The sequence below is a fragment of the Trachemys scripta genome, chromosome 2 (genome assembly GCF_013100865.1).
Source record: "Trachemys scripta elegans isolate TJP31775 chromosome 2, CAS_Tse_1.0, whole genome shotgun sequence".
Lineage (NCBI taxonomy): Eukaryota > Metazoa > Chordata > Testudines > Emydidae > Trachemys > Trachemys scripta.
The window spans coordinates 111004823-111024623 of NC_048299.1; the positions used below are offsets into that span (position 1 = coordinate 111004823).

The window sequence follows — 19801 nt, forward strand, 5'->3', positions numbered from 1 at the left end:
CTGGTGAAGATAGCATGTTGGGAGAGGGTGGTAGGAAAGAGACCCCAAGGAAAGCTGAGAAAGCAATAGATGGATTGCATCGAATAAGATGGTAAGCAGGTAGACCTTAGTACTGCCTTGGACAGACGATGGTAGGTGCTTGCACAAACCCACCCCAAATGATGGGATGAGGGAAGATGAAGATTAAGATTAGGGAGCAAATGGTTTAGATTAAATATTGAAATCAGATCTCTAGAAATCAAAAGCAAATACTGGCATTGTTATATGTTAGATAAAGGAATAGATAGTGTGTTACTAGTTTACATTTGTATTCTCTTCTGTGTCAGGCTTATTGATCACATATCCATGGATGATTTTGGCCAGCCACTGCTGTCAGGGGGAGAGGAAAGGATGTAGCCCAAGAATGGATCAGCTGTATCTGTAATTCTTGTGTCTCCCTGAGCGTACAGTAATGGACTGTTGCTGGATACCAGCGCAAGCATCACTAACCTCCCCAAATAAGACAGGGCCATGCCTGCTCACACTTGCCAGCAGAGCTGTCTGGCTCCATAGGGAGCATACATGATATCTGGCTGCCAAGGGGACTGTGCTCTGCACCCTCTTAACAGGTAGCATAGCAGCTACACCCTCCTGGATACTGAGAAGCATCAGGAAGCACAGTTCTTCCTAGAGCTTCCATAGGAAACTGTTAATAACAGACATGCTATTCAGTATCTGTTATTCTGAGTTTCATATGCAAAAATGCACAAAGTCTCTGAAAATCTAACCATCTAAATTTATTGAAAAACATAATTTAAAGTATTAAAGGAAAACAAAATTATAATAATCCACAAGTAAATAGCAATATTCTCCTTTTCAAATCATTCCTTTCTATGTCATTGGAGGCTTTAACACTGTAAAGCGATTCATCACTGAGTGAGTGAGTACACTTTTAAAGTATAAACAAGATAGGGACTTTAGGTTTAGAGTGTTTTCAAGCCTGCTTGTCTGGATTTTACCTGGTCAGATACAAAGGTACATCTAACTTTCGAAGGCCACCTTTTCCTCTCTCCTCCTTTTCCACCTCTTTTTAGAAGAAAATAATAATATACATTGATCACCTCAAGTAATTGCCCATTCAATTCATAACAGCCTCCTCAACTAAACACCACCAACTGGAGTTATAGGGCCAGTTCCTGCAGTTGGATCCATCTGGACACACAAGTCTGCACAATATGTTGTAGATTTGGGGTCATATTTAGGAATCCTGTTTCCCTGTATAGCTGGAGAGTTTATATGCAGTTTTATTTTCTGCATTTTAGTTGACCTGAAGCTGGAACCTGTCAGTAGCAATAGGCTCTCAGTTTGACAGTTTTTTCATTTAATCTTTTAACTTTAAATACCTGAACTTCTGTGAATTCATTGATATTGAGTAAGAGGTTCCCACCCTCATGTTTTCCAGTAATGGAAAGATCTGGAAGGAAAGGTCTTTGGGAATAGCTAGTAGCTAATCTTTTTCTTAAAACTATAAGGAATACAGCATCACAAATGGCATTGCTAAAACAAAACAACAACAAAAATTAGAGTAACACATCTAAATTCATTGAGATAGAAATCATTTCATGCAGGTCTTTTCCTGCGCCGCTTTAGTGAAGACACTACTACCCCAGCAGGAGACAGGAGAGCGTCTCCCATCCGTAGTTAATCCACCTCCCTGAGAGGCAGAAGCTGTGTCAATGGGAAAAGCTCTCCTGTCGACATAGCTCTGTCTATATTGGAGGGGGGGAGAGGCTAGATCAGTATAACTGTCACTCAAGGGTGTGGATTTTTCAGACCCCTTAGTGATGTAGTTATGCCAGTATAGGTTTGTAGTGCAGTGCAGACCTGGGTTTACTGTTGTCTCCCTCCAGTTCAATTCCCAGGCCCTGCATGGGTTATCATTTTTGTGGTTTTTCCTTTTTAATTTAGTTTGCGAGTTCTTTGTCTATTTATTTACCTGTAAAGTACCGTGGCATTAGTAATAAGAGCTTCCCCACCACCTCCCTCTTCCAAAATTCATCATGAATAAAGTCAATTGGATGTGTTAGCATGGATTAGTGGTTGCACAAATATTGTACTGCTACATGTCTATTTCAAGTTGTGCCCTGATGCATATCTACATATTAAAGGAGAAGAATCCTAAGTTCATGCTTCAGATGACACACAGCAGAAGAACTGGAATTAGTGACTCACCATTCACTGAACTTGCTGCGAATATCGTTAAAGGGTTCAGTAGCTTTGCTGGCTCTGGCACTGGGAGCAGTTTGCATTTTCTGTCAGCTTTGTTGAGGTTTTTGGCAGACTTTTTTGTAAGCTTTCGCTGAAGAACCAGGGTCAATGACAGTAAACTCCAGAAGCTGGAAGAGGTGATTTGTCTGAGCTCATCCTTAATTTATCCTCTCTAATATTTTGTCTGTTTTATTTTAAAGTAAAATATTGGAGAAATAGGAAAAATAATCCTAGCAGGTTTATTTGTGCCTTGGTGAATCCATTCTGTTCACATAAAACCACAGTGTTCAGGCCATACATATATAAAGTCCAGAGCAGTTGAGGATGTGAATTCTATTCTCTGCCACCCTTATGGCCTATGGGAATAGCAGCTGTAGCCTCTCTGTGCCACTGGCATTGAGTACCTCTGGATCCATGTGAAATCTACAGTCTTTCCCCTGGCCCACCTCTACCCTGCTCCCATTATGGCTTACTGTGCCAATGGAGGGATCCTTTCCATGAGCTGCAGGAAGTATGCAAGCACTCCAAGGCCACGTTAGGTCGATTTAAAAATGAAGGCGTCCACACAACCAACCCCATTCTGTGAACCTAAAGGGCTCTTAAAATAGACTTCTGTACTCCTCCCTGGTGAGGGGAGTAGTGCTAAAATAGACTTTGCTGGGTCGAATTTTGGGTAGTGTGGACGCAAATCGACGGTATTGGCCTCCTGGAGCTATCCCAGGGTGGTCCATTGTGACCACTCTGGACAGCAGTTTGAACTCCGAAGCACTAGCCAGGTATGCAGGAAAAGCCCCGGGAACTTTTGAATTTCATTTCCTGTTTGGTCAGTGTGGCAAACTCAGCAGCACAGGTGACCATGCAGTCCCCCCAGAATCTTAGAGCATAGAATGTTTCTACGCTCCCCCTATCATCTTCGTCCCTGAGGTTATCGCAGATTAGAAGGCGAAAAAAACGCACTCGTGATGACGTGTTTTCTAAGCTCATGCAGTTCTCCTGCACTGATAGGGCACAGCTTAATTCAGTGGCCGAGGCCAGGAAAGAATTAAGTGAGCGTGAAGAGTGGAGACAGGACGTGATGCTGAGGCTAATGGGGGAGCAAATGGACATGATGAAGCGTCTGTTGGAGCTGCAGGAAAGCCAACAAGAGCACAGACCCCCGCTGCATCCACTGTATAACCGCCTACCCTCCTCCCCATGTTCCATAGCCTCCTCGCTCAGACGCCCAAGAATGTGAGGTGGGAGGCTCCAGGTACCCAGCCACTCCACTCCAGAGGATGGTCCAAGCAACAGAAGGCTGTCATTCAAACAGTTTGATTTTTAGTGTGGCTACAATAAGCAATGTGGCCTTGTCCTTCCCTCCTCCCCACTCCACCCGGGCTACCTTGTCCGTTATCTCATTTTTTTTAATTAATAAAGAAAGAATGCATGGTTTCAAAACAATAGTTCCTTTATTTCGAAGGGGGGAGGGTGGTTGGCTGACAGGGAATTAAAATCAACAAAGGGGCCAGGTTCGCATCAAGGAGAAATACACACAACTGTCACCTGGCCAGTCATGAAACTGGTTTTCAAAGCCTCTCTGATGCAACAGCAGTGGTGATGGTGGGCTGAGCGGGCTCCATGCTTGCCACGGTATGGCATCTGCACAGGTAACCCAGGAAAAAAGGCACGAAACATATGTCTGCCGTTGCTTTCACGGAGGGAGGGGCAACTGACGACATGTTGGCCCCTGGCTCCAGCTTCAGCTACTTGTGCCCATTTGCAGCCAGTGTTAAGTTAAAGCTAGAACTAGGTGAATAGCTGAACTTTGGGGGTTCGCTGTTAGCCCTGAAAAAAAAATCAAGAAAATTGTTTTGCATCTAATAGAATGCAGAAATTCTGAAAAAAATCATGAAATCAAAAATAGTCAACAGATTTCATTTTGGGGCACCTTTTAACATTAAAGTAAAGGAAATGAAGGGCTATGTTCACAAAATGGCTGAAGGAGTCGGAGGTGGTATTTGCCTCCCTTGTAACTTTTAGCCCAGGGACTCGGGCACTCTCCTGGAATATGGGAGGCCCAAGTTCAAATCACTGTGCCATATCAAGCAGAGGTGGAAATTGAGCCTCAAATTCACACATCCTAAGTGAGTTACTAGCTAGTGGGTTAGAAGTTGTAAGGGGGCTAGAGGTGACACCACCACCTCCTCCAGCCACTTGGTGAATGGCGTCTGAAAAATATTTGGCTGAAAATATCTGGGAAATGTGTCAAATTTGCAAATAGCTTTGGATCTACTGGAACATTGTTTTTTGGCAAATAAACTATTTGTCAAAAAATAATAATGCCCAGCTAAAATATTCCTTAGACTGCTCTAACTCTGTGCAGAAGAGCCAGCCCTACACAGGAGCTGAACCAAGAACAAGAGAGTGATAAGGTGAACTTTAAACCACCTGTGTGCTCACTCATTTAACCTGCACACTGAGTGGATCAGCCATATCCCTGTATACAGACCTGCTAAGACACTTCCATGTTCTCACTACTCTGATAAAATGCCACAGGAGGAGACAAAGGAGTAGAGAGATCAAGCGTTTTCCTGGTGCTGTTAATATTTCTGTTCATTTTAACAGCATCACTATTGCTCAAGGCCTCATACCTATTGCACTTAGAGGCAGGCAACTGTATTTCCCCCGTTTTGTAAATAAGGTAACTAAGAAGTTGTATAAGGTCATTTGAGGCAGAGTGGAGAATAAGACCCAGATCTCTAACATGAGAGCCTACTCACATCTACTTTGCTACAGTGCCTTTCAGAATAAATGTTCAAATTTATGTGCTTGACTGTGCTGTCCGTAACTCAAGTGACTAGGAAACACTCTACTCCCAGGGTCAGGAATTGGGTGTCCACTAGTCTCCACCATTTATTTTGGGTTTTGTGCTAAATAAAACCCGGGAATCCTGGTGCCTACCATTCTATTGTCATCTCACAAACAGTTGATATGTGGGCAGGGTTTTGGGGTCTCAGTTTTAGTTCCCACATCACAAGCACGCTGATTGGCAGACTCAGCACAGAGGCCAAGAACTATATGGGGCCACAATGATTGAACTGTCCCAGTAGTGCCTCGAGGAAGTCCACCTCCAGCCAGGATTTATGGTACATTGACACAGCAGCTAGGAGGTGTGGTTCCCAGCTCAGGTACATGCATAAACTGTTCTTGAGCTAATGTCTAAAAATAGCAGTGTGGCCATGGCAGCTCAGGCTAGCTGCATGAGTACAATCCCATTTGATCTCCCTGGGTGCATAGTTAGGTGGCTAGCCCAGGCCATGGTGGCCCCACTGCTATTTTTAGGTGATAGTTTGAGACCGTTTCAGTGGTAGCCGTGTTAGTTGGTATCAGCAAAAAAAATGAGTCATCCTTGTGGCACCTTAGAGACTAACAAATTTATTTGGGCATAAGCTTTCGTGGGCTAGAACCCACTTCATCAGATGTATGAAGTAAAAGATACAGGAGCAGGTATAAATACATGAAAGGATATGGGGTGCTTTACCAAGTGTTAAGTCAGTCTTAAGAGATAAATCAATTAACAGCAGGATATCAAGGGAGGAGAAATAACTTTTGAAGTGGTAAGAGAGTGGCCCATTACAGACAGTTGACAAGAAGGTGTGAGTAACAGTTGGGAGAAATTAGTATTGCAGAAATTAAGTTTAGGTTTTGTAATGACCCAACCACTTTATTCAGGCCTAATCTGATGGTATCTAGTTTGCAAAAACGCATCAGATTAGGCCTGAATAAAGACTGGGAGTGGTTGGGTCATTACAAAACCTAAACTTAATTTCCCCAATACTAATTTCTCCCTACTGTTACTCACACCTTCTTGTCAACTGTCTGTAATGGGCCACTCTCTTACCACGGAAGTTTATGCCCAAATAAATTTGTTAGTCTCTAAGGTGCCACAAGGACTCCTCGTTTTTTTTAGTTTGAGAAGGAATATCTATCCAATGTGTGAATTACACCTCCCAGCTGCTGTGGAGATGTCCTCTGAGCCATGCTGGCAGAATAGTTTGTGGGGAGTAGCTTGCCTTGCTGCAGCCCTTTAGATGGAGAGGACATCATTCGCTGTAGTTGTGAAATTAATGTCTTTCACTGGGATTCAATATTAAAAATTAGTGTATTTATCTTTATGGGTATTTGCAATGATATAAATTAGCTTATTAAATAATTTGCACTAAATATCACCAATGAGGCTGCACAAAACATGGCATCTTAGAAAACCTGGCTCATAATTTACAGGTATGTCTTTGAGGCAATGTGATAAAGCAGTTTATGGGCAATAGCTGAAAGTATATTAAAATAAAGTTTCTTATTCTACCCCTGCTGTAGTGGGAGAAAAGGTAACTTTTTAGTAAATATATTCTTTAAGAAACAATCTTGAAAGATATAAAAAAATGCATGAAATTAGGTGTGCAATATCTGTATTACAGACGTTTGCCAGTAAACTTGTAGTTTAAGTTACAGGTAACTTTCTTCACATAAAAAGCGACAAGGAGTCCTGTGGCACCTTATAGACTAACAGACGTATTGGAGCATAAGCTTTCCTGGGTGAATACCCACTTCGTCGGATGCATGTAGACTAACACGGCTACCCCTCTGATATTTTCTTCACATAGTTAGTTATGTGGTCTTTTCATCTAATTCCATCTTAATAAAAATATGTTTTTACTTTTAATACTACCTTTAAGTTTTCATGCAGAGACTAAGACAAGGACTTTTTTCCTATCCTTTTTCAGATTTCAATATCATCTTCCTGCTACCCTCTAGATTCTTCTTCTATGTACACACACACACATTTTTTATATATATATATATATATATTCAATAATGAGTGTGTATTATTGAAGGTCATAAAAATTATATAGTCAAAAATGCCAGTCTAGTTTTTTCTCCCCACTTCTTTGAGTTCCCTCTCCGCAATGAAATTTGTGCACAGCTCTGAAGGCAGTACAGAGGTAAGGATGGCAATACTCCAATCCCCCTAAAATAAACTTGTGATCCCCCTGCAACTCCCTTTTGGGTCAGGATCCCCAATTTGAGAAACGCTGGTCTCCCCCCGTGAAATCTGTGTAGTATAGGGTAAAAGCACACGAAAGACCACTAATGATGTGTTTTTCATGGCCATGAATTTGGTAGGGCCCTAATTATAAAAGTGGAATTAACAAGATGCAGACTACACATAAGGGTCCGATCCTGTAATGTGTGAGTGTGTGCAATTCCCGCTCACTTCATTTGGGAGGTGATCTTCACAGAAGGATCCAAGAGGTGCTCAGGATTGCCCCCCTCCAAACAGAGGTGAGGCATGGGGGGCACACAGAGTTACATGTCACTGTCCCCCCATTCTGCAAGCAAAGAGCTGCCCAGCTGAAGGAGGCTGCATCTCAGCTCTGCTGACTCTGCAGCCGAACACCACCTCCTGGGTCTTAGTGCCAGTCGTGCTCTCCTTCTGTGTGCTGGGAGCCTTCCTGTTTTCTATTCTGTGCAACAGTGAGTGCCCGCGTTGGGATTGGGCAAGGGGGAGTGTGGGGAAGAGGCAGTGGGGAAGGAAGGAGGTGAAATAGGGGGAGTGGAATGTGGGAGTGAAGGGAGGGGGGGATGAAGAAGAGAAGGGGATAGGGGAATCGTGGGGGGGGAGAGCAGGAGCCCAGCGTGCGGTGTCCCCCTCGGCAGCAGCTGGGGCTCCCCCATTAAGCAGGCCCTCAAACCCTCACCCTCACCCTGACAAGCCCTAAACTTGGACCCCCCTCATCCCATAGTTTTCAGACCAATTTTCTAATTTATCAAGTTTATTTTAAATTTTAATCCTGTCCTCCAAATTGAAGGAAATTTAAGGGGCAAGGCTTGATAGGCAATACTTTTTTCTAGAGGTCTTCAAGCTTTAAGGTGTCAGAGTTCTGGGGTAGGGGACATGGCTCAAGCAGCTCATGGTCAGGTTTCCAGGCTGAGGTCAATACCAGAGGTCAGAACTTGTGTTGGGGTTCCAGAAGGTCAGAATCCAAGTAAGAGCCAAAGTTGATCTTGGGAGATCAGAGGCAGAGTCAGTCATGACAGCCCACTAAGAATCTGCAGTGCTGTCTTGGCACTTCCTGGTATGTTCTGTGGGCTTATATAGAATCAAGAGGACAATCAGGATCCACCTAAGTGGCTGCTAATCGGGTCACACTATGGTAAGTGCTGCATGGGAATGTCTGCTGCAGTTTGCAGGGAGAAGGGGGCAGGCAGGTTACAGCTGCCGCCAAGTGGCCTGGAGGCTCTGCCCACTCAGGTTTGAGTCCTGCCAATCCTCACGTCATGCACACAATCTTCTAGGGGCAAACCCCATATACTGGGCTGGGTTTATCTGCGTAGACTGTCTGGAAGGCCACTATGAAGTCAGGCATATGGAACTGAGACACCTGTTCCCAGGGGTGCACCTCAGGGCTATAACGTTCCCAGTCAATGAGGGAAATCAAATCACATTTGATTTTAGAATTTAAAATCTCATAGACATCATACTGATCATGACCCTGGACCAGAACTGGAGTGGGCAGTAGTTGTTGTCAGTGACCAAAAGAGTTGTCAGTGTGCAGCTTCAGCAGTGATATGTGGAACAACTGGTGTAACCTGATAGATTTGTGCAACTGGAGCTTGACGGTCACTGAGTTGATCACTTGGCGAATCAGATACAGGCTGAACAATTTGTGACGAGGCTGGTCCGTATGGTGGTGTACTGAAAACTAGACCTTTTGTCCAACTGCAACTGTTGGACCTTTCTGGTGCTGGTGGCCAGCGTATAGCTTGTAGTCCCTCTTGGCATTTTCAGGATGTGCCTGAAGCTCCTCCTGGACTTGTGGATCTGTCATACCCAGTTTGTGGAGACCAGGATGGAAACCAAAGTTTGCATTAAATGGACTTTGCCCAGTGAAAACATAATGGGCTTATTATCGGCTAATTCTGCGTGCGGCAGGAAAGCCAACCAGTCATTCTGCTGATAATTTATAAAGCACTGTAGATACTGTTGTAAGACCTGATTCATTTTCTTGAACTGGCCATCAGTCTGTGGGTGATAGGCAGAAGATGTATTGGCACGGCCGACAAGCAACTGCAGGGTTTTGTGCCAGAACTGCAACACATATTGCAACTGCAACAGCTGTGACCTGTGCAGGAAGTCCATGGAGAAGGACAATGTGTGTCACCAAGAATTGAGCTGACTCTTCCATGGTGGGTAGGTGTACAATAGGGAGAAAGTGGCCATTTTGATTAACTGATTGACCACAGTGAAGATGACAGTGTATCAGTCAGACTTGGGGAGCTCCGCTACAAAATCCAAGGTGATGGTCTCCCATGGTCTAGCCAGAGTTTCTGCAGCTATTAGAGTGCCGAGGGCTCTCATGCATGGCCTCCTGGTGCAAGCACATACCTTACAAGATTCTACATAGGAGTTTACCCATTGCTTGTATCCAGGACCACCAGAAGGAGCAGGCAATCAGGCAAAGGATCTTGAGGTGGACGAAGTGGCCTGCTATCCGGGAGTCTCAGCTGAATCTCAAAACCTCCAGTTGGGGACATCCTGACAGAACGTATAGGTGACCCTTGACATAGAATAAGCCATCCTGTTTCTGATGTTGCCCCTTGCTTTTGACCTCAAGTTCCTTGGGTGGGAGCTTCTCCCCCCCTGCTGTGCATATCAGAAACATGAGGTCTTGGGAAGTGGCAGCATCCAGGAAATTGCAGGGCTTGAGGATGAATAGTGGCTCCATGCAATAGGGGTCTTGGCTGGTAAGGTACTTCCCTTTTTGGGACTGGGCATTGATGGCTTTGTTCTTGACCCTGGAGTGGGTAGGTAATGGTGAAGTTAAAACATATGAACAACAGGGCTCAGCAGAACTGTCTTTGGTTTAGCACCTTAGCCTTTCAAAAATATTCTAGTTTTTTATGATCTGTGTACACCTGTATAGGGTGCCTGGCCCCTTCCAGGTAGTAGTGCCACTCTTCAAAGCCGGACTTGATCACTAGAGTTTTTTTTCGTAGGGTTTCGTGATATTCTGTTGGAGTAAGCTTCCGTGAGGAGCTGACACAAGGGAGGAGATGTCTTTGGGTAGTATGATCCTGATGGCAGAATTGGAGGCATCAGTGTCAATGACAATGGGCCTCACTGGGTTGTGGGGTGTCAAGAATGACACACTGGTGAAGGCACTCTTGAGCTGGTTGAACACCTGTTGTGCTGCCGGGGACCAGATGAAGGTGTTCTTGCATTGAAGTGCTATCAACAGGGTTATCTGGCCCAAAAATCCAGGAAAGAAACATCTATAAAAGTTAGTGAACCCCAGGAAGTGTTGCAGCTTCTTGATGTTTCAAGGGGCCACCTAGGTCTGAACAGCATCCACTTTTCTGGGATCCATTTGGAGGCCCTCGGGCAACAAGATGTAGCCCAAGAACTCCATGGAACGTTGATCAAAGTTGCACTTTTCAAGTTGTGCATATAAACTATGTTGGCGGAGCCAATCCAGAACTGATCAGACGTGCTAGGTATGTTGCCTTGGACTCTGGAGAAGACAAGAATGTTGTCAAGGTAAACTACGACGTACTGGTCTAGGATGTCATGGACTACATTGTTCACAAAATGCTGAAAAGTGGCAGTGGCATTTGTGAGACTGAATGGCATTAACAAGTATTCATAATGGCCACAGCAGGTTTAAACAGCTGTTTTCTATTTATCCCCTGCTCTGATCCTTGCCAGGTTGTAAACTCACAGGTTGAGCTTAGTGAGTACCTGGGTTGATTGCACGTGGCCCAACAATTCTGGGATGAGAGGAAGTGGGTACCGATTTCTGACAGTTACTTGATTGAGGGCCTGATAATCCATGCATAGGCACAGGTTCCCATCTTTCTTTTTGACAAAAAGAAGGGCGTTGGCAGCGGAGGTTGATAGCCAGAGTAACCCTTTGGCAAGATTCTCCTGGAGATATAGCCACAGGGCTGGCAGTTCTAACATCGCATAGATGTGGCTGAAGAGTATCTTGGCCCCAGGTTGTAGGTTAATCGGACAGTCATAGTCTCAGTATGCTGGTAGGACGTCCACTTTTTTTTTTTTTTCTAAAGACATCCAGGTATTTGTGGTACTTATTGGGAAGAACAGGGGTTGATTTTAGTGGTGGTCTCACCTGACCCATGGCCAGGGTCAGAAGATTTCTAAGCAGTAATCCAGTCTCTGGCTGGCCTCCATCAGGTGGTATGTGCAGGCAGATGTGCTGAAAGAATTCAGAGTGGAAACAGATTTTCTGTTCTCACCACAAGATGTGCGTGTCATGTGTTGCCAACCAGGAGATGCCAACAATTATGGGAAAGTGCGGTAAAAAGATCACTCCAAATCTTAGGATTTCTCAGTGATTCTAGATAACAGTTTCCAAAGGCATGGTCTCCTGGGTCACCAGGTCTGAGGACAGGAACTAGCTGTTTTATAGTCTCTATGAGGTCAGGAGTTACCTTTGGCTGTGCTGGCATGTCCAGTGTTTGGGCAGTGTCAGCATCCATGAAGTTGTCTGCTGCCCTGGAGTCCACAAGTGCACGTTGTGGGAGAACTCATCAAGGTTCACCCGGAATGTAGAGGAGGACCTGAACTTGGAGATGTAATGAGAGCTTGCCGTGCCTTGGGCAAGCTTTTGTAAGGGGATGGATGTCTCAGGACCCACAACAGGCAGCCGGCAAGTGCGTGGCTAGGTTCCCCTCAGTAGAAACACAAACTGTGGTGGGAATGGCATTCTCTTTCCTTGGGAGTCACCTGGTGGTGGGCTGCATTGAGTTGCATGGGCCCTGGGACCAACCCAGGATTGTTACTGAGGAGACTTAGCTGGGATGTGGCACTGACCCATTCCTTTCTCTATGTCACTGGCGTAGTCTGTTATCGATCCATATGGCATGATCAAAAAAGGCATCCAAATGGGTTGGGGTTTTCATGCGAGGTAGTTAATCTTTAATTGCCTAATGCAAACCCCACTGAAACTGGTGGAGCTGTGCCTCCTCATTCTACTCCATGTCAGAGACAAGTTGTCTGAAGTGGGTGGTGTAGGAGGCAACGGATTCCTCCCCTTATTGTAGTTTTCGCAGGGCTGCGACAGCTAAAACAGTGCAGTAGGGATCATCCAGAATGACAAAAAACACCTGAAAGAAAGCATCCCAGTTCAGCCGTGTTGGCATTCCTTGTTCTAGCCAGAGTCAGGCCCAATCTAATGCCTCTTCCTTTAAGAGGCTAATTACAAATCCTGCCTTAGCTAGATCAGTAGCGTAGGACTTGGGGTGGAGCAGGAATTGCACATGACAACGATTAAGAAACCCTCTAAATTTGTGGCATTCTCCATTGAAGCATTCAGGGTGGGGGAAGGTTGGCCCCACATCCAGGGGCCAGGTGCAGAACGTTTCTGGAGTGCAGTATTCTCGCCTTGGAGCCTGCTCCCCAGGAGTGCACTGCACCAGTTGAGTCCGCAGCGCAGCATCTGCACCTACAGGATCTGGCTTTGCAATGAGAGCTGCAACACTTGTGCTCTCAATGTAGGGAGTTCCTCCTGGGGATGGTCAACCCATTCAGACGTTTCTAGTGTCCTTTGAGACATGCCAGGCATGAGATAACCCACTGCCTCCATGTTCCTGTAGGGATGGCCTTCAGCATGGGATAGGGTTGGTCCAGGCAAACAGTCAGGGTTCTGGGACAAAGGTCTGGGCTTGAGCAGCTCAAGGTCAGATTTCCGGGTTGAGGTCAGTACCAGAGATCATAACTTCTGTTGGGGTTCTGGGTCCCGAGTGATGGTCAGAATCCAAGTCAGAGCCATAGTGGATGCTGGGAGCTCAGCAGCAGAGTCAATCGTTGTAGCTCACTGGTAATCTACATGTTGCCTGGATGCATCCTTGAACACTCTGTGGGCATATATGGGGTCAAGGGGCCAATCGGGAGCCTCCAAAGCAGCTGTCAGTTTGGAGCTTTTGGATAGGACTTCGTATAGTGTTCATCTTCTGTGGTTTGTGGATCACAGGGAGTGGCTAAGTTACAACTGCCACAAAGTGGAGCTTGCCCACCCAGGTTCAAGTCCTGCCAGTCATTACAGGTGGCTGGTATTGCTTTGTCACCATAATACAACAATAATATAACAATGTCTTTAAATATTGTCATCTTTTGGTTTGACTAAGTTGCTAGTTTCTTACTGTTATATTTTTTCTTATCCAGGGAAATTATCGCTTCATGAAACTTTTACTTGCTCGTAGAGCAAACTGGATGCAAAAGGATTTAGAAGAAATGACTCCTTTACATTTAACTACCCGCCACAAGAGTCCCAAGTGCTTAGCTTTGTTGCTAAAATACATGGCACCAGGCGAAGTGGATACACAGGACAGAAACAAGGTAAAATACTGCTTTAGTGACAGTTCTTGTGACAGTTTTAATCCAATTCCAATTAATAAAACAGATAAATATGAAAGAAACACATCTATTATTTCTGTTAACTTGTCAGATATGTTTCCTATATCTGAAACCGTTGTTCTTCTTCAAGTGCTTGCTCATGTCGATTCCATTCTGGGTGTGCGTGCACCCATGTGCGTGGTCATCAGAGTTTTTTGTCTTTGCTGTATCCATAGGGCCGGCTGTGGCGCCCACTTGAGTGCCACACTCATTCATTGGTATATCAGGCACTGCCAGCCCTACGGCCTCTCAGTTCCTTCTTACCGCTCGTGGTGGTTAGTCGGAGCGCCTTTCCTTGCATAGGAAGGGCTAGTGGTTTCATCTCTTCTGACTTTGAGCCTTAGGGCCTTGTAAATAGTTGTTTATAGTAATTAGTATTAACCAGTTTTAAAGTGTAGTTAGAAGTTAGAAGTTATAGTCCCAGCGGGGACTTTGACCCAGGTGGGGCATGCCCCGGTCGGGGTTTAAGCCCTGCGCAGACTGTAACAGGCCTATGCCTATAAGTGACCCCCACAGCAGCTGCCTCAAGTGCTTGAGGAAATCACATGTGAAGGACAAGGTAGTATTTGTAAAACTTTTTGACCCAGGACTCAGAAAGAGCAGGATATTCGTTTGCGGGCTCTCCTCATGGAGGCTGCCCTTCGTCCAGCTTCCAAGCCATCCCACCAAATCTCGCCTAGTACCTCAGCCTTGGTGCGCAGCGCACCCTCGGCATCGGGCTCTGCCCGGCACTGATTCCCATCTCTGGTGCTCAGAAAGAAAACAAAGAAGCATGGCTCCCCAGCACCAGGCAAGAAAGGCCATGGGGCATTGGGCAAAGGACCCAGTTTGGGCTGCCCTGCCACTCTGGAGCCACGTGGATGTGCCTCCCCGGTCAGTGCCCTTAGTCCTTAAAGGATCCACTACCAACTCCCGGGAGCAGTAGGGGACCCAAACTTCTGACAGCATCGACGCCTTCCCAAGCTCCCCCGGCGCTGAGAGAGCAGAGGCCTCCACCTGCACTGTGCGTGCCGCAGGAAGCAGCAAAGGCTCCCTACGAGGGTAAGCCAGCTGCTAAGACCCCTCAGGGAGCAGTGGAGCGCTGCTGATTCCCTGAGACATGGTAGTGCTCTCCATCTCCACACCGCCAAATCTCCGGCATCGCAGCCCAGATCCTCTGGGGCTCGCCCTTGGTCAGCAGCACCGTGATTGTGGTCCCCGCCATCTCAACTCGGATTGCCTTGGGGGAGGTGCCAGTCTCTGTTCCACCTGCACCATTCGCCCTCCCAATTGTTGCCTTCTCAGCACAGATCTCGGTCACCTGCCCGATGGGAGCACTCCCCATAGTGATTCTGGTACCCCCGGCACCAGTCCCCTTGATAACAGCACCGATCCTCCCACTCCAAACACCGATCTCTGGTGACGACTGTCATCAGACAGATACAGCCATCGACAGCCCTGCCATGGTCACTGGAAGCGGATTCCTCCAGCATGAAAGGGCAGTTCAACCCCTTGCCAAGACCCCACAGGCGTGAATGGGCACCTGCAGCTGCCTCAACATCGATGGTGCCGCCTTGGCAGCATGGCCAGTAGCATTATTGGAGCACCTGGGGCATACCGGTGATGACGATGCCCTCTTTGCACCACTCATCTACTGCTGCCTTGGAGCAACAGCTGGCGGCACCGGGCTCGGTGCATCAGACCCGCTCGGAGGTCGGGATAGAGGAGACAGCGCCCCCCCCCCTCTCCCCGAAACCCCTCTCCCCCATGGGGGATGATGCCCTGGAGCCTCCCCCGGCGGTACAGTCATCATCCTCATCCCCGGACAATGTGGTCGCGGGACCATCGAGGACCAGCCCACCAGACTATTTTAGGGAACATCAGGCCCTGTTTCGACAGGTGGCCGAGAACTTGGGCCTAGAGGTGGAGGAGATGGCCAAGCAGGTGGACACTTTGTTCAATGTCCTCTCAGCCTCTACCCCGGCATGTTTTGCACTACCAGTGCATGACGGGGTCCTGAAAATTGCCAAGGCCGCTAGCAAACCCAGTCATCCCTCCCACCTCCAAAAGGGCTGAAAAGAAGTACTTTGTCCTGGCCAAAGGTTCGAGTACCTTTATACCCACCCACCTCCGGGCTCGCTGGTTGTCCCTGCAGCCAATGAAAGGGCCAAGTAGGGGCACACTAGTTCAACTCCCAAAAATAAAGAGGCCAAAAGACTGGACCTTTTGGGAAGAAAAGTTTATTCAACAGCCAGCCTGCAGTTCCAGGTGGTGAACCATCAGGCCCTCTTGGTATAATTTTAACGTATGGGACTCCCTCCCTAAGTTCAAGGAGTTCCTTCTTCAGGGTCTGGCCCAGGAATTCAGCACCCTGGTGGAGGAGGGCACCGCAATGACAATGTGCTCTCTCCAGATGGCGTGGGATGCGGGCGGACTCGGTGGCTAGAGTGGTCACGTCAGTGGTGATCATGAGGTACAGCTCCTGGTTTCAGACCACTAGCTTGTCCCAAGAGTTGCAGACCTCTATCCAAGACCTCCCATTCGCTGGGAATGGTCTCGTTTTGGAGCAGACTGATGCGAGGCTGCATAGACACTTGGGTCACCCTTCGCTCGCTGGGCATGCATACGCTGCAGTCTGTAGAGAAACAGTTCCGGCTGCCCCCACCACCAAGCCTTGGCAGCCTCATCAAGGGCCTGAAAGGAGAAGGGATAGAGACACGAGCTTTAGTCGTCACCGCCCTTCCTCCTCCCGCTCACCTGCGCAGCCTGGCCCAGTGAAGCATCCCGGGAGCCAGAAGCGTTCGTTTTGAAGGTGCACTTGAGAGCGACGCCCCAATCAATTCCCCAGATCCACCTTGTTCTTTCCTTGACCGTCTTCATCCCTACCGTTCGGCCTGGTCACCGGTCACAACAGACCGTTGGGTGCTGTACATAGTATCTCGGGGCTATAACCGGCAATTTTCGGCCGCCCCTCCCTCCCAATCCCCTCTTTCCCATCCCTCTTCGAGCAACTCCTCGTCCAAGAGGTCGAGAACCTCCTGCTCCTGGAGGCAGTGAAGGAGGTCCCTCGGGACATGAAAGGAAAAGGGTTCTATTCCCACTATTTCCTAATCCCAAAAGCAAAAGTGAGCCTCAGACCTATTCTGGACGTGCATCACTTCAACAAGTCTTTCAGAAAGTTGAAGTTTCGCATGGTCTCCCTGGCCTCCATCATCTCCTCCCTGGATCCAGGAGACTGGTACCCTTGACTTGAAGGACGCTTATTTCCATATTCCAAGGTCACAGACTTTTCCTCCGTTTCATAGTGGGTGGACGCCATTTTCAATTCACAGCGCTGTCCTTTGGCCTTTCATCAGCCCTGAGGGTGTTCACAAAATGTATGGCGTCAATGGCTGCTTACCTAAGACGTCGAGGAGTCTGGGTCTTCCCGTATCTTGACAACTGGTTCATCAAGGGTCGGTCTCGGGAGCAAGTGCAGAGGACCCTCAATCTGGTGCGTTCCACCTGCCGCAACCTGAGCCAAAACCACAGTTGTTACCATCTTTTATACCATCTAAGGGACTGTCGAATAAAAGATTTTTTTCCTTCTAAAAACTCTTCAGCAAAAGGGAACATGGGATGTTGTTAAAATGAAAGCCTTATTTAATACTTTATATTTCAAATGCTTTAACTGTTTTTCCTTCCTTTTTTATATTTAATAAAAGGTTAAAAGGGTTTTTAGTGATGTATTTGCCATAGTACAAAGCAGGCTGAGGTCTCTGTATTTCAAACCCCAGACCTTGTTTAACATGGTTTGATATTGGATATTGACTGTGGTATGAAAACACCTTTGGCCTATTTATTCCATCTAAATTAATACAGTTGTGGATTAATTTGCTCAAGGTCACACAGCAAGTCAAGTGGCAGAGCTCTGTTTACTTGGGCCATTGTCTTAGTATGGATTTATATATAAGGATGTTATGGGGCTGCTATAGATTGCAGTAATCTATCTTAAGTTGTAAATTTTGAGAGTGTTTGTGGGTAGAGCACTTCCTAACCACAGAACCTGCACGTAGTGGGGAGTAAAGACCTGTGTTCGGAGGGCATGAATAAAGACAATCCCTGGGTAGGCTCAAAAGGAGTAAAAATACATCCTCTGTGTTTGTCAGGAGGGAGTAAACAAACAAAACTCGTTTGCATGAAGGGAAGTGAACAAAACCTGTTACCTGTTTCTGAGTCATTGACAACTTTAAAGCAAATTATCTCGAATGTTTATGGATCAGTGCTCTAACAGATAAAGAACAAATAGGGTACTAAGTTCTACAGACCACCAAATCACATTGGAGAATAGGATTACCAGCTCCTTAAGCAACTATCTATAATTTGCAGGGTAAAAGGCTGTATTATCATGCAGGACTTTAATCTGAGTGACTTGCTGGATGTCTCATGCTACCAGTACTAAAACATTGTTGGAATTTCTAAAAATTATAGATGACAGTTTCCTAACTCAAAAAGTGTTGTGTCTGTCACAGGAGAATTCTATACAAGATCTCCTCTTGACAGATTAAGAGAAATTGATCACAGAACTAAAAATTAGTGGTATCTTAGGTACAAGTGATCCTGAATTGATTACATTTATTGTGTGCAAACAGATAAAAGTCCAAACCAATAATATATGTACTTGATGTTTTTAAAGGGCCAATTTCACAAAGCTGAATGGGAACATTCAGTAGGAATAGGAAAGTTATATTACCTCTATTTGGCATTGGTGCAATTAATATCCGAATACTGTGATAGTTTCTGGTGTCAACAATTGAAGAAGGATGTCAATAAATTGGAGTGTGTTTAGAGAAGAGCCACGAAAATGATTAAAGGATAGAAAACATATGTTATATTGAAAGACGTAAGGAGCTCAATCTGTTTAGTATAAGAAAGAGAAGATGAAGGCTGACTTGACCACAGTCTATAAGTACCTACATGGGAAACATAAATTTGATAATACAGGGCTCTTCAATCTAGCAGAAAAAGTTATAACAAGATCCGTTGGTTGGAAGTTGAAACTAGACAAATTCAGATTAGAAATGAGGTCCACATTTTTATCTGTGTGGGTAGTTAACCATTGAAACAATTTACCAAGGTTTATGGCGGATTCTCCATCATTGGAAATGTTTAGATCATGATTGGACGTTTTTCTAAAAGATGTGCTGGAATTAATTCAATAAACAGGAATTAATTCAAGGAAGTGGTATGCTGGAAGTCAGATTAATGGTCCCCTCTGACTTTATAATGTATGACTATGGGCTTGTCTTCACTACCGGGGTAAGTCGACCTAAGTTACGCTGCTCCAGCTACGTGAATAACTACCGGGAGTACCAGGGTCAACCAGACCGCACTCTGCCATTGATTTAGCAGGTCTTCACTAGACCCGCTAAATCGACTCCTGCATCGATTGTAGGAGCGTTGATCTCCCCATAGTGAAGACCAGCTCTATGAAAACTCTTTTGTATGTGTGTCGGTATAGGAAGTAAACACAGTCCCTGTGTATGGAAGGAGGGAGGGAACAAAACCCTTATGTGTGTGGGAGAAAGCACAGTCCTATGATGAGGGAAAGGGCTTTGGGGATTGTCTCAGGCCCAGCAAAGAAAAACACACTACACAGTTAACCTGTGCACATATGTTAATGCTGAATATTTACTAACATTTCTGGAGTTCCAATTAAGTTTGTGCTACCCTGCCATGGAGAGTAAACAAGTTGTGTGTAGCATGTTTCCTTGTTTGTTATAGGGAGAAGGAAGCTCCTAGTGAAGTGAAATCTGTCTGTCTCAGTGGAAATGTGCTATGTGGACATTATGCATAATTAAGAGGTGTCCTATATCTTTGAATGTCCTTGTTTTTTAATGGTTTGTGAGTTTTTGAAGTCAAATAGATGAAATCACTGTGACGGGTTGAATCACAGAACCCCCCCTTGGGAGCTGCCACCTGATGTGCCAAGATCACGTCTGCCCCTGCTTTCCTGCCCCATCAGCTTAGGACTTCAATGCCCTGCCTGGTTTGAGCCAGACTCGCTAGCCTGCTGCAAACCCAGACCCAGGTCTGAATCATGTCCCCTAACAGCTGTAGGCTTAACTGAAAGCAACTTACAGA

At 46.0% G+C, this 19801-nt stretch overlaps 1 protein-coding gene across 6 annotated transcripts in view; it reads left to right on the forward strand.

Annotated features, from left to right (window-relative positions):
- The window catches only part of INVS (inversin), a 200335-nt gene that overhangs the window by 80781 nt on the left and 99753 nt on the right, over positions 1 to 19801 (forward strand). For all 6 annotated transcript variants that reach the window (XM_034761409.1, XM_034761411.1, XM_034761414.1 and 3 more), the window contains one exon: positions 13469 to 13642. In XM_034761409.1, coding sequence (XP_034617300.1) covers positions 13469 to 13642 — 174 coding nt within the window. The remainder of the gene's footprint in view (positions 1 to 13468; positions 13643 to 19801) is intronic.